Source organism: Trachurus trachurus (assembly GCF_905171665.1).
Source record: "Trachurus trachurus genome assembly, chromosome: 22".
In the NCBI taxonomy this organism is placed as follows: Eukaryota; Metazoa; Chordata; class Actinopteri; order Carangiformes; family Carangidae; genus Trachurus; species Trachurus trachurus.
In genome coordinates, this window is record NC_139907.1 from 787,791 (window position 1) to 813,195 (window position 25,405).

The 25,405-nt window shown below is 43.2% G+C and overlaps 3 protein-coding genes across 4 annotated transcripts in view; 2 read left to right on the top strand and 1 right to left on the bottom strand.

Annotated features, from left to right (window-relative positions):
* The window catches only part of tbpl2 (TATA box binding protein like 2), a gene marked incomplete at its 3' end in the record, with an annotated part of 106,437 nt that overhangs the window by 72,006 nt on the left and 9,026 nt on the right, over positions 1-25,405 (bottom strand).
* snx6 (sorting nexin 6) lies at positions 3,736-16,159 on the top strand. 2 transcript variants are annotated; one of them, XM_083998369.1, is made up of 14 exons: positions 3,736-3,766; positions 3,987-4,037; positions 6,294-6,398; positions 6,483-6,593; positions 10,277-10,398; positions 10,527-10,650; positions 10,742-10,837; positions 11,778-11,883; positions 12,017-12,092; positions 12,259-12,298; positions 12,409-12,495; positions 13,292-13,451; positions 13,700-13,785; positions 14,325-16,159. In XM_083998369.1, exons 1-14 carry the CDS (start codon positions 3,761-3,763, stop codon positions 14,376-14,378), a joined length of 1,224 nt encoding a protein of 407 aa, XP_083854495.1. In that variant the 5' UTR covers positions 3,736-3,760; the 3' UTR covers positions 14,379-16,159. The 2 variants fall into 2 exon arrangements, with proteins under 2 accessions (XP_083854495.1, XP_083854496.1); XM_083998370.1 differs by having other exon boundaries at positions 3,740-3,766; positions 3,990-4,037.
* psma3 (proteasome 20S subunit alpha 3) lies at positions 17,339-25,289 on the top strand. The gene is made up of 11 exons (XM_083998069.1): positions 17,339-17,447; positions 18,711-18,793; positions 19,600-19,723; positions 21,865-21,966; positions 22,072-22,145; positions 22,260-22,332; positions 22,456-22,521; positions 22,793-22,839; positions 23,777-23,844; positions 23,939-24,003; positions 25,132-25,289. Exons 1-11 carry the CDS (start codon positions 17,427-17,429, stop codon positions 25,174-25,176), a joined length of 768 nt encoding a protein of 255 aa, XP_083854195.1. The 5' UTR covers positions 17,339-17,426; the 3' UTR covers positions 25,177-25,289.

A 25,405-nucleotide genomic window follows, 5' to 3' on the forward strand; every position in this document is an offset into this window, starting at 1 on the left:
CAGCTCATAGAGTCATTTTGAAAGGCAGCGTTGTTACTGTAAATGACAAACATGTGACTTTATGTCAGATTGTCATGTCTTATGCAGAGAACTATGTTCAGTGAATTTAAAAAGTGACATTTTGAATTAAAATGTGTGTGAAGCAGAACATGTGTTTAAAGTTTTGGAGACTTGAGAAGAGGTTTAGCTCTCTGTGTGTCAGTTTAAATATTTGTGCTATGCAGCAGGTCATTGTAGTGTGTTAGCAACTGGAATTAAACTGTAACTGTGTCCAGTGTCAGTGTCCACTGACAATGCTCAACATCTGGACCCACTGTAGTCCAGTCATTTTATGAGAAAAGGTTAAACAAATTGCAACAGAAGAAGAACTCAACTGGTTGTGTATCCTCAACATGTCCTGAGTGAGGGAGAAAAAAGCCCTGAAGAATCCCATTAGGGGAAAGTTTAGAAAAAGACCCAAATATCACCCATTTATACGCATATAAAAAAAGTTTTCACGTGAATAGGGTAACATTTTTAACCTTTAGATATCTCCATGAAAATTACTGAGTTGATTACTTACATTAAGACAAACAAAAAATATATTACAAGTTTTTTTGAAATTCTTTGTTAACATGAGCAAATTTGAATACATTTGCATAAATTCCACCGTTTTGATGGCACATGATATGAAGTTGCTGTGGTGGTACCGGCATGAAAATTGGAATGAGTTGACTCCATTGGTCAACCGACAAGTTGACCACTTTACATTTCAAGATGACTGCAATTTTTCAAGAGCCTAAATTGGTTCCATTCCTTAAGTTTTTTAACTGTAATATGTTAACAAGATTGAACAAGACATTTTCACCTGCTCTACCCAATGTTTAGATCAGGTGTTGTATGCAAATTAGCCATACGTAATTGGATATGCACTGTTGGCTCATGTCAGACCTGCTCTACTAAGGATGTGGCTGTCTTGAAAAATTGCAGTCATCTTGAAATTTACAGTGGTCAACTTGTCGGTTGACCACTGGAGTTAACTCATTCCATTTTCAATTTTTACCCTATTCACGTGAAATTTTTTTTTATATGCGTATAAATGGGATATGTTTGGGTGTTTTTCTAAACTTTCCCCTAATGGGATTCTTCTGGGCTTTTTTTCCCTCACCCAGGACATGCTGAGGATACAAAATCAGTTGAGTTTGCTTCTGTTGCAATTTGTTCAACGTTGACCCCTTTTTTGGCCTGAAATTACTGGACTACTGGGTCAGCTGGCATAAACACTCTATGTTGTTTAGGGCCACAATTGTTAGGCTGGGAACACACACACACACACACGCACACGCACACGCACACGCACACGCACACGCACACGCACACGCACACACACACACACACACACACACACACACACACACACACACACACACACACACACACACACACACTCAGCTCTGTTTGAGACAGTTTGGAGGTTCAGGTTTTTATCAGGTTTCTTACTCTGAGTCTGAAGGTCCAAGTCTGAAGTTTTCTGGTTCAGGTCTGGATCGGTCACTCTTCATAGACAGACAGACGGATCCTGGAGACTCTGGTCTGTCCTCCTCTTCCTCCACATTAACACTCATCGTCAGGACTTCAGTCGGTCTGAGAGGGAAACCAGAAACACACACAGTCTGATCACCTGTCACACCCAAATACACTGAGGACAAACTATCATCACTGTCTCACAGTTGTTGACCTCCTTTCACATTAAATCCATGTTTATCCAGTCACCACGACCTTTGACCTTTGACCTCTGAAGTTTTCTCAGGTCCTTGAGTTCAAGTTGATGTTTGTTCTGAATCTGAAGAAGTTTACAGTCGAGGTCAAACTGAGACAATGTGCTGACGTCTGTACGGACTACATCTGACTCTTCTTCTCTCCACAGTCAACTCAAACTTTATTTACAGAGCACTTTCAAAAGAACCGAAGTTGACCAAAGTGCTGTACAGATCACTAAGAACATCATTAAAACACCATGTAAAGTGACAGAAAGCAAACTATAAATAAAATACAAATGAGTAAGTAAAAGACAAATGAGTCAACTTAACCGAATCAATGCCAGGGAGAAAAAGTAAGTTTTTAGGGAAGATTTAAAGACTCTATTGACTCTAAATACCAGATGCGTCATGGCAGCAAATCAACTTTTGTCTTCAGCCGAGGTTTTGGGCTGAGCAGCTGTTTGGCTTCACAGTCCATAGAGACAACCTCTCTCTGACACTTCAACAACAGCAACTACAATCATAATAATAATAATAATAATAATAATAATAATAATGACAATATTGTTGTGTTAACACTCACTTGTCTCCTTCTTCAGTTTCTCTCCTTCTGCTCCGTTCACTCTGAAATGGCGTCTGAACAGTTTCACTTTCCGTCTTCCCTTCTCTAGTTGATACATACTGTACCTGTAGCTACAAACAGGTGAAACCTGACACCATGTATGTAAAAGGTGAGCTGAGTAGAACAGCTACTGAGAGATTTAAAGAAACAGCAGCAGCAGCACAGGGACACTCCACTAAGTTACAGTTCAGTCTATTATATTTTATTCTGATACCTACACACTGATTCACAGTGTATAGTATTTAATATTGTGTATTTACTATTTAATGTTGTATACAAAACATTTAATATACTCCATTTAATATTTAATTTTTTATTTACATACAATCCATATAAAGTTCATATATATACTAATGCAATATAGCCTACATAATATCTGATATTGTGTATAGTATTTAACGTATTGCGTTCAGCAGCTGATGGTTGTGTCTCCTCCTGTTGGTCACCAATCTGAACTACACATGATCATCATCAATCTGCTGCTCTGGGCTGCTGTTACTTCTATATTTAATTTAACCCTGGTCAGTGACCCCACAGCTGTAAGTAATCATGTATTATTCATCTCTAATTGATCACACAGGAAATCTTTCCTGCCTGTTGCATCAAGCTGTTTAACTCAGAACTGTAAGAGTCATCTACCCTATGTGTACCGAGTTTACTAAATATAATGTGCATGTGTGAGTTATAAGTATTATATTTTACTTTTTTTTTTAATCTAATTTTATTCTGTTCTTATTAGTAATAATATTATGACTTTATGACTTTATTTTACAGGATAGCCCCTTAAGATGTGCCATCTCATTTTCGAGGGGGTCCATATTATCAACGGAAATACAAACATACATAGTACATAGTAACATACAAAGAAAGTAAGCAGAACAAACAAACAGACAAAAAACAAAAACAACAAACAAACAAACAAAAAAGAACAAACACATGATACAATATAGAGACACAGACGCCCATTCACACACTCACACACTACAATGCTCTATCCATCCAGTATTATTAATATTTGTATTTATCTTTGATCCTCTCCATCTCCTTTGTATATCACATTTTTTTGTTGCTTCTTCTTTACTATTCAGGAGTTTGTAACAAAAAAATAAAAACATTCCTGCGGGGATCAATAAAGTAATTCTGATCCTGGCAATTTTATTTAGCCCATTTTTACAGTTTGTCTCAAAGGGCTTTAACATCATTACAACATCCTGCCTTTAGATTTTGATTCTTAAGACTGTAACTTTAATTTAATTTGACTTTATTTTATTTTACCTTATTTCAGTTCTTAGCTCTGGTTACTAATGTTATTATTTATTCTATTTTATTAATGTAACTGGCTGATGACGCATGACCGTGGTGACGTCTCTCCACTTCCTGTCTCCACCCGTTAGCAGCCATGATGGTGGGTTTACGGTTTCTCTCTCTCTCTGTCTCTCTGTTTATTTATCTGTCTGTTTATCTGTCTGTGTGTGTCTGTATTTGGTTGTGTCGGTGTGTCGGTGTGTTGTCTGTTCCCTCGGAGCTCCGGTCGGTCGGTCGGTGCTGCTCGGTGCCGCGGAGCTCCGGTAACTAGCGGCTCTAACGGCTCTAACGGGTCTCTGTGTGTGTCTGTTTCTCCGCAGCAGGAAGGGCTGGACGACGGACCTGACTTCCTCTCCGAGGAGGACCGGGGAGTGAGTGATACCTGTCTCACCTGTCTGTCTGTCTACCTGTCTACCTGTGTGTGTCTGTCTGTCTGTCTGTGCTCGGCTACTGTCAGTTAGCATCAGTTAGCAGCTCGGTTAGTAGCCGTCGCTGCTAACGTTAGCTGTATGCTAACGGTGTTATCCTCAGTCAGCTGTGTCTGTTCTCACCTGTCTGTCTCTACCTGTCTGTCTGTCTGTACCTGTCTGTCTGTCTGTCTGTCTGTCTGTGCTCGGCTACTGTCAGTTAGCATCATGTTAGCAGCTCGGTTAGTAGCCGTCGCTGCTAACGTTAGCTGCATGCTAATAACGGTGTTAGCCTCGGTCAGCTGCCTGTGGTTCAACCGGTTCTCCTGCTTCTGGTTCTGGTTCTAGTTCCGGTCATCGAGCCGGACTCAAGCCGCCTCAGGCCGCTCACCTGCGGGTCAGGGTGGTGGGGTTAACTACCCCCCCCAACACACACACACACACACACACACAACACACACAACACAACACACCGTTACTGTTGGAGGCTAACAGGCTGCTAACGATGTTAATGAGCAGGTCAAACATCAGACTGTCACATGACACACACACACACACACACACACACACACACACACACACACACACACACACACACACACACACACACACACACACACACACACACACACACACACACACACACACACAACCAGTGTGTTGTTCTGGTTTCACTGGAAAAGCTTCAGTCAGTTTCTTATTGATCGACAGCTGCAGACTGAACATCAGCTGACCAGCTTTGTGTAAAAGTTACAAACTACAAGAAACAAACACGGACTGATCATTAAAAGAATAGTTCACCCAAAATTCAAATTGCACTCATTATCTCCTCACCCTCATGTGGACTAAAAGGGCTGGGAGAAGTCCTCCGTGGTATTTGGATGTTTTTTGGTGTGTCTTTTTGTTATGAAGACAGTTGGTATCCATTGACAACCGTCATATGGACATGCACTGCTACGCCGAGACCCCCTGTAACTCAGAGAAGCCACGGAGGACTCTGAAACTTCTCCCAGCCCTTAGTCCACATGAGGGGGAGGAGATTTCAATTTTGAGTGAACTATTCCTTTAAACACCACAGGATGAAATACTGTAGAAGAGCCACCAGACATATTGAATATTATAATCAACAGTTATAATACTGTAGTACTATATTTATATAGCCTACTGTAAAAGCTCATTTAAAGAGGTGATGTCAACGCTTTTAAAACTGAAGAAACTGATGGTGGTGAGGTAATAGTGAGGTCGCAGCAGGGAGATAACAGCTGTGGATTAATTATTTTTAAATTATTATTATTTTTTTAATCTTTATTTTTAATCCTCATTACATTTTCTTACCATTTTGTGCTCTATGTCTTGTATGTAAATCACTGCACAGCACTTTGGTAAACGTTTATGTTTTAGAAATGTGCGATATGAATGAAGGATTGGATAGGATTGGGCGGCTGTGGCTCAGGAGGTAGAGCGGGTTCGATTCCCGGCTCCTCCTGGCAACATGTCGAAGTGTCCTTGGGCAAGACACTGAACCCACATTTACCCCCCGATGCCATTGGGTGTACGAATGTGTGTGAATGGTTAGATTGGTTAGGTAGTTGTGAATTAATAGTGAAGTAGCAGTGAAGTAATGCTGAAGTAATAGTGAGGTAACAGGGAAGTCCTCCTCTGGAGCTCACCAGGAGATTTTTAACCTGTTAACAGTTTTCTTGTTTTAGAGTTAGTCGGTGTGAGGGTCTGCAGCAGTCGTGGGTAAACTGTTCCACACAGGGCCGGTGTGGCTGCAGGTTTTCCTTCCAGCCAATCAGCAGCAGACTTGACTCATTAAATCCACTGATGTCATTCTTCAGACAGCCGATTGGTCACATGGCCCTTTGAGGGATGGTTGCTCACGCCGGTATGATGATGTTACGATGCTGTGTAAAGACCTTTGGGACAAACAGGCTGTACAGATAAACCTGCCTTTCCTTTCCTTCCTCTGCCTGATAACGAGGTAATAGCTTTTAGAAATATTTTCCTGAATTTCACCGACTTGACTCGACTTGAAACATTATTTAAACTCTGACTGATGAATTCACCTCAGGAGTTGCTGCATCTTTTTCTCATTTCCTCAACCTTAATATTTGTCATGAAACGACTTCTAGGAATAATCAGAGTCACATGATGTGAGGTCAGTCTGCAGTGAGCGTTGCATCATGGGACATGTTGTTTCTGTGTGTCGTGCTGCAGCCCCGGGCCGTGAACGTGGATCTGCAGACGGACGCCACGCTGCAGGTCGACATCTCAGACGCCCTGAGTGAGAGGGACAAGGTCAAGTTCACCGTCCACACCAAGGTGAGACAGACAGAAACAGAGATGAACCTGAACGCATCACGGCTGCTTCCTGTCGTCTGACCATGTGACCTGTCGCCTCCACAGAGCACGCTGCCCAACTTCAAGCAGAACGAGTTCTCTGTGGTCCGACAGCACGAGGAGTTCATCTGGCTGCACGACTCGTTTGTGGAGAACGAGGAGTACGCAGGATACATCGTAAGGACGGACACACAAACACAAACGCACTCTCTAGCTTTAAAGGGACAACAAGGAGTTTCTATTTAGTTATAAAAAAGTCTGATATTAATGTGGATGAATCTCCGTTACCACTTGTTAATGGTCCATTTTAGATAAATCTATGGTTTTGTCTCTATGGTTATTTTGTTATTTTAAAGCAGAAGTAAGTGATATATTTGTGTTAATATAAGTCTTAAATAGTTGTATCTTCCGACAGCAATCACTTCTATAGAGTGTTTGGTCTGAAACACGGGTCTGTCAGTCCCTCTGCTCTGCTCTGAGCCCAGGAGAAAACATTTATCGTATCCTACAATTTTTATCCAATGAGGAGAGAGAATGGCATGCAGGGCTGTGTGTGCAGCCAAGGAACGCCGTGAATGTGGTGACGTAGGGACGAGGACTGTTATGGTGCGTTCAAGGTAACCCGTTTTTCCGACCTGTGAAGTCGTACCAGTTTGATCTGGTACGACTTCACGGGTCAGAAGTTACGAGTGGCCGTTATAGTGACTTTCACAGGTAAAACAGGTCGGAGAAACACGAGTGGGTTGCCTGGAACGCTACAAAGTCGTAAGTTGTGACTTGAAGCTGTAATTTACGGTTGCCTGCCTGGAACGCAGCATTAGCCAAAACCACCGGATCGCTTACTTCTGCTTTAATTAATGGTGGAAGTGCTGGGCGAGCCGACCAGCGTTTCTTTACTTTCGGTTTCGTGGCGAGTCATGAGAATAACGCCGCCGAATCTCCGTTTATGGTGGGAACTACGACGGTATGTGATCGTCTTCCAACCTCTGACTTTAATTCTTGATGAATGAAAACATGAGTCTGTCTTGCGCCGGTCAAAGAATTTCACGGTGCGGAGGCTCATAAATGTAGTGTGAAAACACTTCGCTTTCCAAAACTCCTCGTTGTCCCTTTAAATAAAGCTGCTAAACAATGGACCAGTTAGTCTTCCAGTAAGAGTGACGCAGCGTCGTCGTCGTTGTCATATCACATTTTACAGGTGGCGCTCACAAGCAAAAACAAAGTACAGTAAGGAGTTCATTATCGTTAATTGAAATGACACAACGAGCCGTAGATGAGTTGACAGGCGACCGTAGTGCTAAAAGAAGAAGAAGACGTGGTAAATGTTGTGTTCATTAGTTCACAACAACAGGATTAGAGTTGAGACTCTGACTGATGGAGGTTCTGTAGCAGCCTGAGATCTCAGATATTCATTATTGATTAGACGGGTGAAACAGCTGCTGGAACCAAACCGGGTCTTCACACACTGGATCCACTTGGTGGTTATTATCATTTATCACCATAGACTGTAAAAAACATGGCCGTAGCATCCGTGACGTCCCCCAGTGGTTCTGGGGAGTTGTTTTTGTGACTCCAATATGGCGGCCTGAACAGCGCCATGTTGGATTGGCCGGCCGAGAACCCGCCCACTGGCCTCGAAGCAGCTGTCCACGGAGCTGCTCGGACCTGTCACTCAACGTTCCCGCGCCCTAATTGGCCAGAGTTTTAACCTAATAACAGTAAAACGGTAGAGTTAAAAAAAAATTCACCCCCCTCAGAGTGTGAACGTTCTGACACCAGGCTTTGATCATGTTTATTGAGGATGTAAAGTGGGTGATTTTAACATGGGGGTCTATGGAGAATGCTGCTTTCTGACACCAGCCCCCAGAGGAAGAAGAGGGGATTGCAGTTTGTTGAACGAGGAAGTGACTTCACTTCTCAGACCCACAACTGCCCCCTTGGTTATGACCTGCAACTGAGGTCACCTGAGGTCAGAGGTCAATGTGGGCCGTTAAAGCCATAGATATATAAAGAGTAGATGCCGCATCGAACTCTGCGCCGCGAGAAATGCGGCCGCCATCTTGAAGCGGTGGTTCTACTCAGTGGAGCAGCAGAAGTAACAGGATGCAGAGCACTGAGCAGCATATTATTTCTGTTCTAATCAGCAGAAAACCATGGAAAACAGCTGGCTCTGGGGATTACTTTTCACTAATAAGATTGAACATTACTATTGGTTGTATTTTGTGAATGGAATATTTATTTATTTATTCTCTCTCCTCCCTCTCTCTCTCTGACCTGATATGAATTGATTCTCTGGTTTATATATATATTTATTTTCTCTAACATATAGCTTTTATCTCTATATATTTATTCATTACAGGAATGCTGCTCTCTGATCAGTTGCTGCTCTCTACGGGCTGTTATTTCCATAGACTTATAGACATGGTTATTTCTGTATAATGAATGGTCGTCAAGTGTAACAGACCGTTGCTATGGACGGCGCTCTGATCAGCGCAGCGCAGAATAGAGAAACTATGCAGGATATTTACCTTATGTTTCGTTTTTACCTTCAGTAAAAAGCTTGGGACTAATAGTGATGTTAGATAAATGACTTGTAACCTGTTACAGGGAGAGTGGAGGCTGAAAACCAAACCTGCTGATCAGATCAGAGCCTGTAGTCCGCGACACAAACACGCCCCATAAACCTATAATATCTTGTTTATGACAGATAAGACTACACACATTGTAACATATATGTGATAATCAGCAACACAGCGGAGAGGAGACCAGACATGCAGATGTGCTAAATTATAACATTTATAAATCGATAAAAGTAGTATTTTGGTCAAAATTATGTTTCAAATGAATTATTTCACTCGTACGCTGTGTAATAGGCGGGATAATGTTCAGTAAGTTATTGATTAAATGCACTGACACTAGTGAAACTATCAATTGCACCTACCAAACAGATACACTGAGTGGAGCGGGCGACCGGTCCAAGATGGCGGCCCCACCGCTCGTCAGCGCCAATAGGCCCAGCGTTCGATGCGGCGTCTACTCTTTATATATCTATGGTTAAAGGGATAGTTCACCCTAGAATGATATTTCGCTCATTATCTACTCACCCTCATGTTGACTAAGGGCTGGAAGAATTATCAGAGACCACCGTCCCTTCTCTTAGTTACAGGGGGTCTTGGCGTAGCAGTGCATTTCAATGCAACGGTTGCAAAGGGACACCGGAGCTCTTCGTAAAAAAACACACACAAAAAAACATCCAAATACCTCCATGATGCTCGTATGTAATGTCCGTCTTGTGCTGAAGCCCCAAATTGCGTAATTGTCCCGAAAAAAATTAAATAAGTCTATATTTTAAGCTTGTTTGTAGCGGAAGCTACAAACTACGCGTGATTTGCGCCGGCGTCAGTGCGGTTACTGCGAATCACGCGATATTTGGACGGACCAGGAAGAGGAGCTTCGAGAAGCTTCCGCTACAAACAAGCTTAAAATATAGACTTATTTAATTTTTTTCGGGACAATTACGCAATTTGGGGCTTCAGCACAAGACGGACATTACATACGAGCATCATGGAGGTATTTGGATGTTTTTTTGTGTGTGTTTTTTTACGAAGAGCTCCGGTGTCCCTTTGCAACCGTTGCATTGAAATGCAGTGCTACGCCGAGACCCCCTGTAACTAAGAGAAGGGACGGTGGACTCTGATAATTCTTCCAGCCCTTAGTCAACATGAGGGTGAGTAGATAATGAGCGAAATATCATTCTAGGGTGAACTATCCCTTTAAAGCCACTCAGAGAAGGTCAGTAGAACCAGTCAGAAGCAGCTTCAACCAGCTGAGTGTGGTGTGGTGTTGGTGTTGTGTTTCAGATCCCCCCCGCCCCCCCCAGACCGGACTTCGACGCCTCCAGAGAGAAACTGCAGAAACTGGGAGAAGGAGAAGGATCCATGACCAAGGAGGAGTTCACCAAGATGAAGCAGGAGCTGGAGGCGTGAGTTATTGATCCGGAGTGATCAGGATTGATCAGGATTGATCAGTATTGATGAGTATTGATCAGTATTGATTGTCTCTCAGGGAGTACCTATTGATCAGTATTGATTAGTATTGATTGCCTCTCAGGGAGTACCTGGCCATCTTTAAGAAGACGGTGGCGATGCACGAGGTGTTTCTGTGTCGAGTGGCTGCTCATCCCGTCCTCAGGAAGGACCTCAACTTCCACGTCTTCCTGGAGTACAACCAGGACGTGAGTCTGCTGTTTCCCTGACAACCATAGCTACCACTGCTGTTGTTATGGTAACCTCTGACCTCTGACCTCTGACCTCCCTGTCCACCAGCTGAGTGTTCGAGGGAAGAACAAGAAGGAGAAACTGGAGGATTTCTTCAAGAATGTGGTGAAATCGGCCGACGGCGTCCTGGTGGCTGGAGTCAAGGTGAGACACAGAGAGACAGAGGGAGTATAATTATATAAAATCATGCGATTGTATCCACCACTTTCCGGAGAATGCCGCTGGGTGTCGCCATGACGCTCCATCCCACCGTGACTGTATTGTTGATAACATAGACTGGTTGATATACGTGATGACTTTATTTATAATCATCATGTAATTTTAATAACAATACGGACGAGGTTTTAGCTTTGTCACATTTTCACGTCACTATATCACCGTTGTGACTACTCTGATGTTTATGAAGTCTATAAAACGAATTGTTGAACAAACATTTTAGATTAACTGGGCTAACCGTTAGCTGTTAGCCGTTAGCAGTGTCAATAAACAATAACTCAATAAACGGCCCAGCGGATATCCTAGTTCCAACATGACTGAGCTAACTGGAGTAGTTTCATGTCGTGTCCCACAACGGGAGGGTTTTAACAGCTGACGTCCTGCTGTTAGCTTAGCTGCTGCTGTTAGCTTAGCTGTCAGCAGCAGCAAAGCTAACAACTACGATAACCATGACTAATTACAAAAACGTGCACACAGAAATAGTAATGTTTGTTCAATAATTTGTTTTCTAGACTTAACAAACATCAGATTTAGTCAAAACGGTTTTGGCAGCCCGGAGCCCCCACATTTGGTACCTACACCGGTGGCTAATGCTACCTGTTAGCCGCTAACGCTACCAGTTAGCCGCTCGCTAGAATGCTACTAAAACCCACTTCCGTTGTGGTGTGACGCAGTGGATCATGGGAAAATAAAGTGGTGGATAAAATTGCATTGTACTGTACTATATATGAATTGTAATATTGTTATGTATGTAAATATTTCGTAAATGCTTTGGCAACAACACATTTCTGTTCATGTCAATAAAGCTGTGTGAATTGAATTGAGACAGACAGAGACAGACGGGTGTTAACGTGTGTCTGTCTCTCAGGACGTGGACGACTTCTTCGAGCACGAGAAGACTTTCCTGTTGGAGTATCACAACAGAGTGAAAGACGCCTCGGCCAAATCCGACAGAATGATTCGCTCACACAAAAGTAGGTCAAAGTCTGGCTCTTCAAAATAAAAGCCTCAGAGAAGCAGCTTCTTCAAAATTAAAGCCTCAGAGAAGCAGCTTCTTCAAAATAAAAGCCTCAGAGAAGCAGCTGTAACTTGTGTGTGTGTGTGTAGATGCTGCAGATGACATCAACAGAATCTCCTCGTCTCTCTACTCTCTGGGAACTCAGGACTCCTCAGAGCTCTGCAGGTAAAACCTCCTCTTCATCATCCTCTTCTTCATCCTCCTCCTCCTCCTCCTCCTCTTCCTCTTCCTCTTCCTCCTCCTCCTCCTCCTCCTCTTCTTCCTCTCTCCTCCTCCTCCTCCTCCTCCTCCTCCTCCTCCTCCTCAGCTTGTCTTGTCTCTTCTGTTTCAGGTTTTTCCTGAAGGTGTCTGAGCTCTTTGAGAAAACCCGGGTATGTTGACGTTGTTGTTGTTGTGGTTGGTTGTTTGTTAGTTAGTTAGTTAAATGGCGGCCATCTTTCTTTCTTCCTCTTCCTCTTCATCGTCTGTTGTTGTTTTGCAGAAGATTGAAGCTCGAGTTGCAGCAGATGAAGACCTGAAGCTGGCAGACCTCCTGAAATATTACCTGAGAGAGTCGCAGGCCGCCAAGGTCTGACCTTTAACCCTTTAACCTCTGACCTTTAACCCTTTAACCTCTGTCCTTTAACCTTTAACCTACTGTTATCTCTCTCCATTGACTGAGAACAACATAACTGATTATTGAGATGCTCATGACAGAGTTACTGCTGGTGTGTGAGTCCAGTTGTGTAGTGCAGTGGCTCTCAAAGTGGAGGTTCTTTATAGGGTTAAAGGGGGACCCCAACTTTCTCTTGAAATGTTACCACTTTTTTTTTTTTTTTTTGATTTTTTTTTAGAAACTTAACTACTTTTTCTAGAATTTTTGTCAAACTCCAAAAAAAGTAAACTTACTACTTTTTTCTAGATTTGTTTAATATATTTTATTGAGAATTTTTAGCACATTTCTCTAAACTGAAGGAAGTGAAATTGCATAGATCCAAGTGTGCAGAGATCTTTTCCTTCAGTTTGGACACTTTTGATGCCTCCAGCACCTCAGCAGAGAACCAGCCGGGTGAAGCGGCAGCCCATTTTTGCATAGCACATTTCTCTAGAAATGTTTAAACAGAAATGTCTCTACAATATTTGAAAAAAAATTCACGCCATTGGCCCTAATTTGAACGTACATTGACTAAAAAAGTAACATTCTTCAGTCTCAGAACAAATATTTGTGTGTTTCAAACTTTCTGGTGTTTGCTTCAAAATTATGTACAATGGGTCTGTGGTCTAATTAGTGTCAGTTTATGGTCCTTGATGTAAAAAAGCTGGTGTAATGTGTAGTGTGAGTCCATGTATTGATGCCCCCCCCCCCCCCCCCCCCCCTCCTGCAGGACCTCCTGTACCGGAGGAGCAGGTCTCTGGTCGACTATGAAAACGCCAACAAAGCTCTGGACAAAGCTCGAGCCAAGAACCGAGACGTCCTGCAGGCCGAGACCAGCCAGCAGCTCTGCTGCCACAAGTTTGAGAAGATCTCCGAGTCCGCCAAGCAAGGTGTGTAGCTCCACCCACCTGTAGCTCCACCCACCTGTAGCTCCGCCCACTTGTAGCTCCGCCCACTGGGCACCTGTGGTTGATTAGACTCATGAGGTTTATTAACGACAATGACGTCATGTGTGATGTCAGAGCAGATGATGTCATGATGTCATGTTTCTGTGATGTCACGTCTCATGTGACTGTTGGCTCCGCCCCCTGTGATGTCACGTCTCATGTGACTGTGGCTCCGCCCCTTGTGTTCACAGAGCTCATAGACTTCAAGACGAGACGAGTGGCGGCGTTCAGGAAGAACCTGGTGGAGCTGGCGGAGCTGGAGCTCAAACATGCCAAGGTACCGCCGCCCTCACAACACGCCACGCAGAACACACACGCTCACGTGTCGTTTATTATTTAGTTCTGTTTTGATACTTTAAGGGAAAAAATAAATGAACTAGAGAATGCATTTCCTGAAGGAAATACGGGTGAAAGCTGGAAGCTGGAAGCTGAATAAAAAGTTGAAACAATGCTGAATTAAGTGAAGAAATTGCTGAATCAATCTTGAAAAGATGAAACGGTATGAAATGGGTGGCAATTACTTGAATTAGTGAAGAATGAAGGAATTGAAAAGCTTGAGTTTACTCAAATAACTTTAAAACTGAAAGCTTGAAAACATTGTTGAACCATTACTAATATAGATGCAACAATAACTGAAGAGTAAAAGTAGAATAATATAGAAGTTGTTACAATCCTGTTGTGTAACGTGGTCGAACTATTGTAATCAGTAATGAGTTAGTTACAGACCAAAACGATCTGAAGCTGATAATAGATAATAGATAATTGATGATAACTGATAATAGATGATTGCTAACGGTTGTCTGTGTCCGTGTGCAGGGGAACCTCCAGCTGCTGCAGAGCTGTATGGGAATCCTGAAAGGCAACACCTAACTGTCCATCGCCACGGCTACATTCAACTGGACACGCCCCCTCGCCACAGCCCCGCCCCCTTCTCAGCCAAACACGCCGGCCCCGCTGTGGGCGGAGCCTGGACGGACGGACGGAGGGGGAGGGGGAGGGGTTAACTGACAGGAAGTCTGTCGTCTTCATCACTAACAGACACCGTCCTCTTCATCGTCTTCATCCTCCTCCTCCTCTTCCTCAGGACCAGCAGCACCGGGGCCCGTTCTACTGGTTCTACTGGTTTAATAGAAGACCAATAGAAGCTGGACTGGTTCTGCTGGTCCAGGATCAGGACTGTGGTGTAACGGCTCAGATGGACCGGTTGTGTCCCAGTCTGTAAACACCTTGATAAGATGGAGCTCGTTACACTTCCTGTCCTCTGTCCTCTCTCTTCATCTTCTTCTTCATCTTCTTCCGTTCTGTCGTCTTATTTTGTGCGTGTGTGCGTACGTGTGTGTGCGTGTGTGTGTGTGTGTGTGTGTGTGTGTGTTGGGGGTCGGGGCTGGTTTTATTGTGACGGTGAACTTCCTGTGCTGCTGCTGTGTGACGGCGTTTTGAGTCCAGCTCTCGGTTCCCGTTCTTATTAAAGGGATAGTATCATTTTTTTAAAGTGTGGTTGTATGATCTACAAATAGCCCCTAAGTACTTTAATTGCAGTAGAAGACTCTCTGCACTCCTCCCGTTAGCAACGCCAGCCCATAATAGCCCTGCCCAGAGATTTACAACATACAGTGTTGTGAACAGACCCAAAGAAACGGCCTATTTTCACGGCCTAAAAGAGGTTTTACCTGAAAAAAAATACACAGTTCCATTGTTCACTATAATATAATTTTTTTCCAGCCCTTCAAAGTGCAGGAAAAACACAGTTTTTATTTGGACCTAACCAACTCACGTATCCCTCCGCCCAGGGTTAGCGCCCGCCGATCAGCAGTTGGTTAGGTCCAAATAAAAACTGTGTTTTTCCTGCAAAAAATTATATTATAGCGAACAATGGAACTGTGTATGTTGTTTTCTTCAGGTAAAACCTCTTTTAGGCCGTGAAAATAGGCCGTTTCTTTGGGTCTGTTCACAACACTGTATGTTGTAAATCTCTGGGCAGGGCTATTATGGGCTGGCGTTGCTAACGGGAGGAGTGCAGAGAGTCTTCTACTGCAATTAAAGTACTTAGGGGCTATTTGGAGATCATACAACCCCACTTTAAAAAATGATACTATCCCTTTAAAGTGTAAACGTCACTACGTAAAAAAAAAAACAAAAGCCTTGTACATGTTTGTATTAGTTAACTAACGAACGCTAATCTTCATCTTCACCATCATCATCATCATCATCATCATCTTCACTCTAACTGTAGCTTCTTTTATTCCTCTACCTGACTGGGATGTTTGTGTCACTGCGTTGCCGTGTGGGCGTCGGTCTGTTGCCTTAACGTCGACCATCGCTCCGTCTGATTGGTTGTGGAGAAAGAAGAAAAAAAAAAAAAAAGTTGTAAAATCACAGAATGAAACTGTTTTTTGTTCCCGTTCTTTTTTAAAGTGCACTGTATACGAATGTTTTTTCACTCTTATGTGACCAAAGCTTCCATTAACTGATTCAAGATGGAGACGAAACAGAAATAAAGTGACAAGAAGAATTAATAAGAATAATAATAATGATAATAATAATAATAATTAAAGAGCTGATTATGAAGTTCACAACATTTTAGTTGTTTCCGGTTCAGCAGGTCTGTGATCCACCTGGTCATACTGAGACTGAATAAAACTTTACGGACACTTTCTCAACTCTGTGTCGACGCTTTACTGATGTCAGAGGGACGAGCGCTCCGATTGGACGGAGAGGTGTGGTGGGTCTCTACATTATCAAAATAAAAAATCAGCCAACAGTTATGTAAAATAAATGAAGTAAATTTAAGAGTTAGATATTCTGCTCTTCATCTGCTGACTTTTATTTTGAAGGGCTGATCTAAAATCTATCTCAGTGTAGTTTTCTATCTCCTGTCTCAGCTTCTCTAGTAACAACAAGACTGTTATTTAACGTTATCCAATAAAAACAGCAGATTTCAGAATAAAACACTCAAAGAAACTAAAAATCCTGCAAGTTGTTGGATGGTGGGTCCAGGTGGTGAGGGGGCGGGGCTCAGTTGTGACATCACAAAGTGACAGGAAGTCCTGACAGCTGGTTTTAAGGCTCAGTTTCTGAATACAGGCTGTGTGCATTTCTCTTTGATACTTTCACAGTATTAATATAGAACCTAGAGCTGCTTTATAATCACACTACACATGGACATCTACCTTTATTTCGAAGGAGCTTTAACACAAACATCTACCTTTATTTTGAAGGAGCTTTAACACAAACAACTACCTTTATTCTGAAGGAGCTTTAATACAAACATCTACCTTTATTTTGAAGGAGCTTTAACACAAACATCTACCTTTATTTTGAAGGAGCTTTAACACAAACATCTACCTTTATTTTGAAGGAGCTTTAACACAAACAACTACCTTTATTCTGAAGGAGCTTTAACACAAACATCTACCTTTATTTTGAAGGAGCTTTAACACAACCATCTACCTTTATTTTGAAGGAGCTTTAACACAAACATCTACCTTTATTTTGAAGGAGCTTTAACACAAACATCTACCTTTATTTTGAAGGAGCTTTAACACAAACATCTACCTTTATTTTGAAGGAGCTTTAACACAAACATCTACCTTTATACTGTATGGAGCTTTAAAGCAGCACCCCCTCAGTATAATAGTAGCAGTATAATATATAGAGACAATCAGACATTTCCAAATTGCAATACATAAATTTAATGAATATGAAAAAAGAGAGTAAAGATAGTAATAAACCAAAAATATTATTATTATAGATAATGAAATTAATAAATAATAAAATAAGATACATATTGTGACGACGGAAGTGACGATTCACCGACGCTTTTGTCGTGAAGGACCGGAAGTGTCGGTGTTGATGCTCTTATTGTGAAAGTCTGAGCTCAGAGCTGCTGCTGCTGGACTCTCCTCCGTGTGTGTGAACATGAGCTCCATCGGGACCGGGGTGAGTGTCCGAGCCTCTCCGGACCCCGTGGTCCGGTTCACGGCTCCATGGACCAGTCCGTGTCCCGGTCTGGTCCGGTTCGGTTCGGTTCAGTCCGGAACTGTCCGGTTTGGTACCGGAGATCTCCCATTGATCACAACGACAGACAGCTAGCAGCTAGCAGGTAGCGGCTAACGGCTAGCAGCGTTAGCCTGCTGAGTCACAGCGAGGCCCGCTAACAGCAGCTAACAGCAGCTAACAGCGGCTAAACCCGAAACCGAAAGTGGACCGGTTCTGTAGTTTTATCCCGGGTTAATTAGAGGGTTAGAGTTCTGGTGTTGACCCGGGATGGTGCGGACAGTTTCCCGCCGTGGGGCCGTTTTAATGCCGCGTCTGTGAGTCAGTGGAGCCGCTGTTTGAATCGGAGCTAACGGTGCTAATGGTGCTAACGGCTAGCAGGTTAGCAGGCTAGCAGGCTGTCACTGCAGCGTCGTGGTGTCAGAGCTGTAGATGCTCTGGACTTTGTTTTAATAAGAAAAGTTTAAATAAGAACTTTATATAGAAGAACCGGTTATAATTGACCATAGATCCGCTCTGATAACAAATTAATCTATTGATCAACTATTGAGACTGTTGTAGATGTTGTTGAGTCATCGTTGTTTCATTGTCATCCAGCTTCAGTTTGTTATGAAGACTCACTTTCAGTTCAAGTAGACAAAACTGTCTGAGTGAAGGTTCAGTTGATGGTTTTAACTTATTTTTTATTTGACATATACATACATACATACACCGAGGAGATGTATATTATACGGTTACACTTGCTTGAATTCTTGATTCTTGAAATTGAAAGTCTTTTCTTTTTTTTCTTTTGAATATATTTTTTATAAATATTAGTCCTAGTCCGTATTCTTGTACTTGTACATCATATTTCCCATAGTCCAATTCTCATCTCCATTCTGTTAGCCTCGATCAGCATTAACACTTAACAAGTGCGAAAAAACAGTTTGCTTTTTTATTTCACTTTAGTTGTAGTGAGTTCAACAAGTGATGAATCAGTTTTAGTTAAGTTTTTATTTTAGAGGAATTGACTCGTTTTTATTTAGTCTTAGTTGTAGTTGTTCAGGTTTTAGGAGAAGTTTTCTTCCTCTCCAAGAAAACTACAACTAAGCTCTCTCTCTTTACCTTCGTTTAGCATCGATACCTGGAGTTTTCATTTAGTTCTCCTTTTTGGAAAAACTGTCATTGTTATTTCAGTTTACTAAATAATGTGTGTGTGTGTTGCAGTATGACCTGTCGGCCTCCACCTTCTCTCCGGACGGCCGGGTCTTCCAGGTAGAATACGCCATGAAGGCTGTGGAGAACAGCAGGTGAGTCCAGATGTTGATCCAGCTGTCTGAAGAAGGAGCTGGGGCGGCCGCCACCAGAGATCCTATTGGTCGACTAGGGCTGTTCGATTGATCGATTTAAAATCGTAACAGCGATTATTTGGAATTGTAAAAATCGATTTTTTGAAATAGTAAAAATCGATTTTTTACTCTAACTAGGGTAATTACAGTAAGCCCCTGTTCATGAATCTGGGCTGCGCTGAATTATTGTAATGACTGCTGCCTCCTTCCTCCCATCACGCTCTCCCACTGCTTCTCCCCACACACTGGAAACAAGTGCAGCATGTCGGCGTTTTGCTAAGACCAGTGAGGATTTCGTTGCCAAAAAGACCAATGGCCCTTTTCCACTACACTGTTACAGCTCTCACTGTCCATTAGGTCCATTTAAAAAGACAGCACAAAAAATAGTTTGTCATTTAACAAAAATATCGTAATCGGAAATCGATTTTTCAGAGAAGAAAATCGAGATTTTATTTTTGGGCAAAATTGAACAGCCCTATGGTCGACCAGTAGTTGTCATGTAGAGCGATCAGCCAACCAATCGACCCTCGTCGCCAAGTTGGCAACGCTGCTCAAAACAGCTGTATCACAGGGACCAGTCTGGCCCTTCAAATTAAAAGCCCTACAGCCGTTCATAAACAGTTCAGTCGTATTGATTTTGACTTTATTTTGAAAAGACATGGCTCAGAATGTTTTTTTTTTATTTTGTTTTTTCCTGTGACGAATCAACCAATGAAATTTTGGTGTTTGGTGTGTGTGTGTGTGTATGTTTGTGTGCGTGTGTGCAGCACGGCCATCGCTATCCGCTGTAAGGACGGCGTGGTGTTCGGCGTGGAGAAGCTCGTCCTGTCTAAACTCTACGAGCAGGGGTCCAACAAACGCATCTTCAACATCGACAGACACGTCGGCATGGTAACCACACACACACACACACACACACACACACACACACACACACACACAGGTTAATGAAACGTTGTGGAGCCGATCTGTCGTCTGATTGGCCGTCGACAGCCTCGTCTCGCCGCTCTTCTCTCAACGCTGCAGTTCCCATGAGCCTCTGCTGCTGTTGCCATGGTGAAGAGGCCAGTCAGAGCTCAGACAACTATTGATCTGTCCTGTGATTGGCTGCTGGGAGGAGGAGAGATGATGCTGAGAAAAGGTTTCGCTCAATGAGCTGATGATGTCACGTGATGTCACAACCTCTCTTGGCTGTCTGACCAATCCTGAGCCGCCTCCGACCCGACGAGAAACTGAAACTCTGATTCAGATTCACTTTATTGGCGAAGATTCGATGAAACGAAACAAAAACATACCTCATCAGTTACTTTATGTATATAATGAACAAAATAAAACTTAAATTAAAACTTAAGAGAAAATAAACACATCTTGAAGTGTGACATATTTATTATCTATATTCTCTCCCAGAAGGATCTGAATGATTTAGAAGAAGAAGAAACTTTAATCTTGTTGGAGGAAGTCGTGGAAATCATTTTTTCTTTCCATTTGGGAAATGATTCTCAAACTCTTTTTGTTCTTTGTAGCCGTTCAACTAGTTTATAGTCACCGAGTCTAGAGTTCTCAACGGGCCTGAAAGTTACAACCCGACCCGACCCGACCCGCGGGTTTTTAAGCCTGGACCCGATGGAGCCTTATCTGCCCCGACCGGGAAAAAGAAAAAACAAAGCAGCGTGCTCTCATTGCAGCAGGAGGGGGCGCTGCCGGTGACGCAGCATCGTCATCTGCCTCACGTCATCTGGCTCCTCCGGTACCGGCCCGCTAACGGGAGGGACTTAACATACCGCTGGAGCAGTGTTTCCCATTCATTAACGAGACTGTGGCGGCCCGCCACAGTCTCGTTAGGGCCCGCCACAGTCTCTCACAGAAAATTAAATTAATTAAATTAAATTTTTTTTTGTTCTCACGTGTGTCTACGTGCGGTGCGCCCGCACGCGAGAGAGGTGGCAGTTTGAGAGGCTGACTGGCAGAGATGAGAGCTGGTGAAACACTAGCATGGTTATTTAAAACACCATCTCTGATCTCTGCCTGCACATAGATACACAGACACGGGCGCACGCTAAATGCGCTATATCGCGCTAATTGCTCAGCTGCGGCGCTATATCACTATGTCACCATGTTGCTATGGCAACGTCAACATACTCGTACTCATACGTCAACGTTCGGTCAAGGACACCGTCGCAGCAGATGGCAAAAAGGTTAAAATATTTGAACTCGGGACGGCGTTAACTGCCCATGTTTTTTTCCGGCCTCCTCCAAGTTTTACAGTTGTTCGTCCACTAACATGACATCCGGTCTGCCGTCTGCCGGACGCCACGTGAACGCAGCATTAGTCTTTTTTTGGGGGGGAGGGGGGTTATTTTGGTTAGATATTAATAAATAAATAAATGAATGAGTGAATGGTCTGGATGTCTTTGCTCACATTAAAACTCCCCAATTTCCACGGCTGTTTCTGCTGAGGAAATTGAGGAGTTTTAATGTGAACAAATACATTTTAACAGTTGTTTACAGATCACTTATTGAGTCAGTCCTAACTTACAACATCTCATCCTGGTACACTTTTCTTTCTGTCAAGGACAAAAACAAATTGTCACGCATCATCAGATATACAAGTAAAATAACAGTCGTCCCTCTCAGATCTCCACACACAGGCAGTCAGACGTAAAGCCACCACCATCTTACACCACCCCTCTCACCCACTCCACAACTCTTTCCAACTTCTTCCCTCAGGCCGTCGCTACAGGTTAACCCTTTAGCCTTTAGCAAGGACAGGGTTAGGGAAGAAATCATTCATCACATCCGTCATCAATAATTCACTAGGAAATCTTTTAATGTTCATTTAAGGTTTTTATTCTGTTTTTACTTGTGTCATTCTGTATCTTGCTTGTTGTTTGTTTTATGTCATGCTAAACTGTGTTTTTATGTTTCTTTTATGCGCACGTATGCACACGTTTAAGGAAAATTTCAACTGCTATGTGCAGGGGACAATAAAGGTTTTCTGAATCTGAATCTGAATGCTCTCTGTCTCTCTCCAGGCGGTGGCCGGCCTGTTGGCTGATGCTCGCTCGCTCGCTGAGGTGGCCAGAGAAGAAGCCTCCAACTTCAGATCGAACTACGGCCACGACATTCCTCTCAAGGTGACGCCACGCTGCTGCTTGTTGTTGTCGATGTCATTGATGTTAATGTTGTTGTTGGTTGTTGTCGATGTGCGTTGCTAAGCGACCGTGTCTCTCCTCCTGCAGCACCTGTCAGACCGAGTGGCCATGTACGTCCACGCCTACACACTGTACAGCGCCGTCAGACCGTTCGGCTGCAGGTGAGTCACACACTGATGACATCATCATCATCATCATCATCATGTGGTTAAACACACCGAGGCCTGACGGACACGTGTGTGTGTGTGTGTGTGTGTGTGTGTGTGTGTGTGTAGTTTCATCCTGGGTTCATACGACAAAGACGACGGTCCTCAGCTCTACATGGTCGACCCGTCCGGCATCTCATACGTGAGTCTGTTGCCACGGTTACTGGTGATGATGGAGACACGTGTTGTTGTTGTTGTTGTTGGACCGTTAACCAGACGCTCTGTGTGTGTGTTGCTTTGTGTGTGTGTGTGTGTGTGTGTGCAGGGTTACTGGGGCTGCGCCATCGGAAAAGCGAAACAAGCAGCAAAGACCGAGATCGAGAAACTGCAGGTTGGTTCAACTTCTACTACGAGACTGAAATGAGACGAACGCTTCATTCATAAATTATTTTATTATCATTAAATAAGATTTGACTAATGAAGCGTAACAGTTACTGATTCAACCTTTTAATTCTGACTGGCTGTAGTGAACTATTTGCCTCCTGGTTTGTTCATTCAATTGTTTGCAATAAAGTTAAAAAAGAATCAGGACAGGAAGTTGATCGGTGCGTGCTGATTGGACGAGGCTGCTAACAGAGTAACGTTGTGTTTGTGTTTGTCAGATGAAGGACATGACGTGCAGGGAGCTGGTCAAGGAGGTCGCCAAGATGTGAGTCACACCACTGGTTCCACTTTTTTTCTAGAATTTTTAAACCTTTCTTTTTTTTCTTCAGAAATTTACCACATTCTCTAGCCTATAAATCTCTCTGCCCCCTAGCAGCAGCAGATCTCTTTGCTCCGTAGGTCTAGAAACGAGCCATAGGAACTTTTTGAGTCTGGAACACCGTTTGTGTTGACCAATCACAGCGCTCTATCTGTTTAGAGAGTCGTTGGACGGCTTAACGCCATGACGACATAGCTACTTGCGACGGTGAAGAACATGACAAGAAGAAGATGGCTTTGGCAAAGGAATGGTTTGAATCGGCGTTGGCATCAACTTTGAAAGAATTAAACTTGTCATTTTCTTTAAAAGTTGAGCAGGAAACTGCTCTGAAGTCGTTCATTTAGAAGAAGGATGTAAAGTTTAATCTAGCGTCATCCTGCTCTTTGCTCTGATTGGTCGTAGCGCTACCCTATTGGTGCAGAGGCAGTTTGAAAGGATTGAGCCGAGGTCTACCGCTCGTTGACACACTAGACATGTTAATGATGTAGTCTGGCTTGGCAGGCTACACTTTCTCTAGATGTTTTAGAAAACTTTTTTGGGGAGAAATTTTCCTACTTTTTTTTCTAGAATTGTTTAAAACATTTTTTTTTTTTACCACTTTTCTAGAGAATTTTTTTCTTTTTCTTTCTTTAAAAAAAAAAAAAAAATTTCCACCTTTTTCCAGAAGTTTTTCTACAATATTACCAAACATTCACGCCACTAACCCTGATTTGAATGTACATTGACTAAAAAACTTAACGTATTTTGAACCAAACTTTATTAACCTTGTCCCGTGGGGTCGGTGGTCTAGTTTGTGTCGTTTCGGTCGTTGAAGTGAAACAGTTTGAGAACCAGTGAGTCGGTGATTTTCAGAATAAAAGCCTGTGTGTGTTTTGTTTTCCAGAATCTACATCGTCCATGACGAGGTGAAGGACAAGGCCTTCGAGCTGGAGCTCAGCTGGGTCGGAGAACGTAAGGACCAATCAGAGCTCAGCTGCTCTTGACCTGTAACTCAGCTGTTTGGTTGCCATGGTGACCTCTCTCTCTCTCTCTCTCTCTCCCTCAGTCACTAACGGACGACACGAGCTGGTGCCTAAAGCCGTCAGAGAGGAGGCCGAGAAATACGCCAAGGTGAGAGACTGATGCTGGTAGAGCTGTAACCGTGACGATGCCCACATCCTCCTCCTCCTCCTCTCTTCTTCCTCCTTCTTCTCTTCCTCCTCATTCTTCTCTTCTTCCTCCTCCTCCTCCTCCTCTTCCTCCTTCTCCTCTCTTCTTTTCCTCCTCCCTCTTCTCTTCCTCCTTCTCTTCCTCCTTCTCTTTCTTCTTCCTCCTCCTTCTTCTCTTCTTCTTTCTCTTTCTCTTTCTCCTCCTCTTCCTCCTCCTCTTCTCTTTCTCCTCCTCCTCTTCCTCCTTCTTCCTCCTTCTTCTCTTTCTCCTCCTCTTCCTCCTCCTCCTCCACCTCCTCTCCTTCTCTTCTTCCTCCTCCCCTTCCTCCTTCTTCTCTTCTTCCTCTTCCTCCTCCTCCCCTTCCTCCTTCTTCTCTTCTTCCTCCTCTTCCTCCTTCTCTTCCTCCTCCTCCTCTTTCTCCTCCTCCTCCTTCTCCTCTTCCTCCTCCTTTCTCTCTTCTTCCTCTTCCTCCTCCTCTTACTACTCCTTCTCCTGATTCTCTTCCTCCTCCTCCTTCTTTCTCCTCCTTTCTCTCTTTTCCTCCTTCTTATTCTCTTCCTCCTCCTTCTCTTCCTCCTTATTCTTTCTGCTCTTGCTTCTTTTCTTTCTCCTCCTTTTCTTCCTCCTCATCATTCTCTTCCTCTTCCTCCTCCTTCTTCTCTTTGTCCTCCTCTTCCTCCTTCTTCTCGTTCTCCTTCTTCTTCTCCACCTCCTCTTCCTCCTTCTCCTCCTTCTCTTCCTCCTTCTTCACCTTGTCTCCCTGTTCCTCCTCTCCCACCTACTCCTCCTCCTCCTCCAGATGTTTCGTCACCATCTTGAACACCTCAGGTTGTATAATGTAGTGATGAAGAAGCAGAAATAGAAAAACAGTCAACTACAGATGAAACGATCTCTTTTCACCATCACGGTGAATCTTTGATCAATCTAAAGGGAGGAAGATAACTGTTAGACCAGGGAACAGACCAAACGAACCGGTCTGAGGTGAAACGCTCTGTTTCAGAACAACCGGCTGTGAAAGCGGCGTAGAAACAAGGATCAAGTGTGTTTACCTGTGTGTGTTTCTCTAACGTGTGTGTGTGTGTGTTTCAGGACTCGCTGGAGGAGGAGGATGACTCTGATGAAGACAACATGTAAACTGCCCCCCCCCTCATCTTTTTTATGTTTTCTAGTTGAGTGTTCTTGTTCTTCACTTTGCTTTTGGTTTCATGATTTTCAGCTTTAAAATAAAAAAGTTTTGAAAATGTGAATCGGAGTGGACTCAACCTCGTGTTTAAACTCTGATTCTGAAACTTTAATCTGTCGTTACAGGTTTCAGAACAGGTTTGATCTTTTTACATTTTTCTGATTCTGACCAATCACATCA

What these genes read in the sequence shown, in the direction of transcription:
- psma3 (XM_083998069.1), top strand. Translation starts at nt 17,427, where the DNA reads ATGAGCTCCATCGGGACCGGG. An exon ending in AAGGCTGTGGAGAACAGCAG is followed by an intron (nt 18,794 to 19,599) that starts GTGAGTCCAGAT and finishes GCGTGTGTGCAG; the next exon opens with CACGGCCATCGCTATCCGCT. An exon ending in TCGACAGACACGTCGGCATG is followed by an intron (nt 19,724 to 21,864) that starts GTAACCACACAC and finishes GTCTCTCTCCAG; the next exon opens with GCGGTGGCCGGCCTGTTGGC.
- snx6 (XM_083998369.1), top strand. An exon ending in AGTTCACCGTCCACACCAAG is followed by an intron (nt 6,399 to 6,482) that starts GTGAGACAGACA and finishes TCGCCTCCACAG; the next exon opens with AGCACGCTGCCCAACTTCAA. An exon ending in AGCTCTTTGAGAAAACCCGG is followed by an intron (nt 12,299 to 12,408) that starts GTATGTTGACGT and finishes GTTGTTTTGCAG; the next exon opens with AAGATTGAAGCTCGAGTTGC.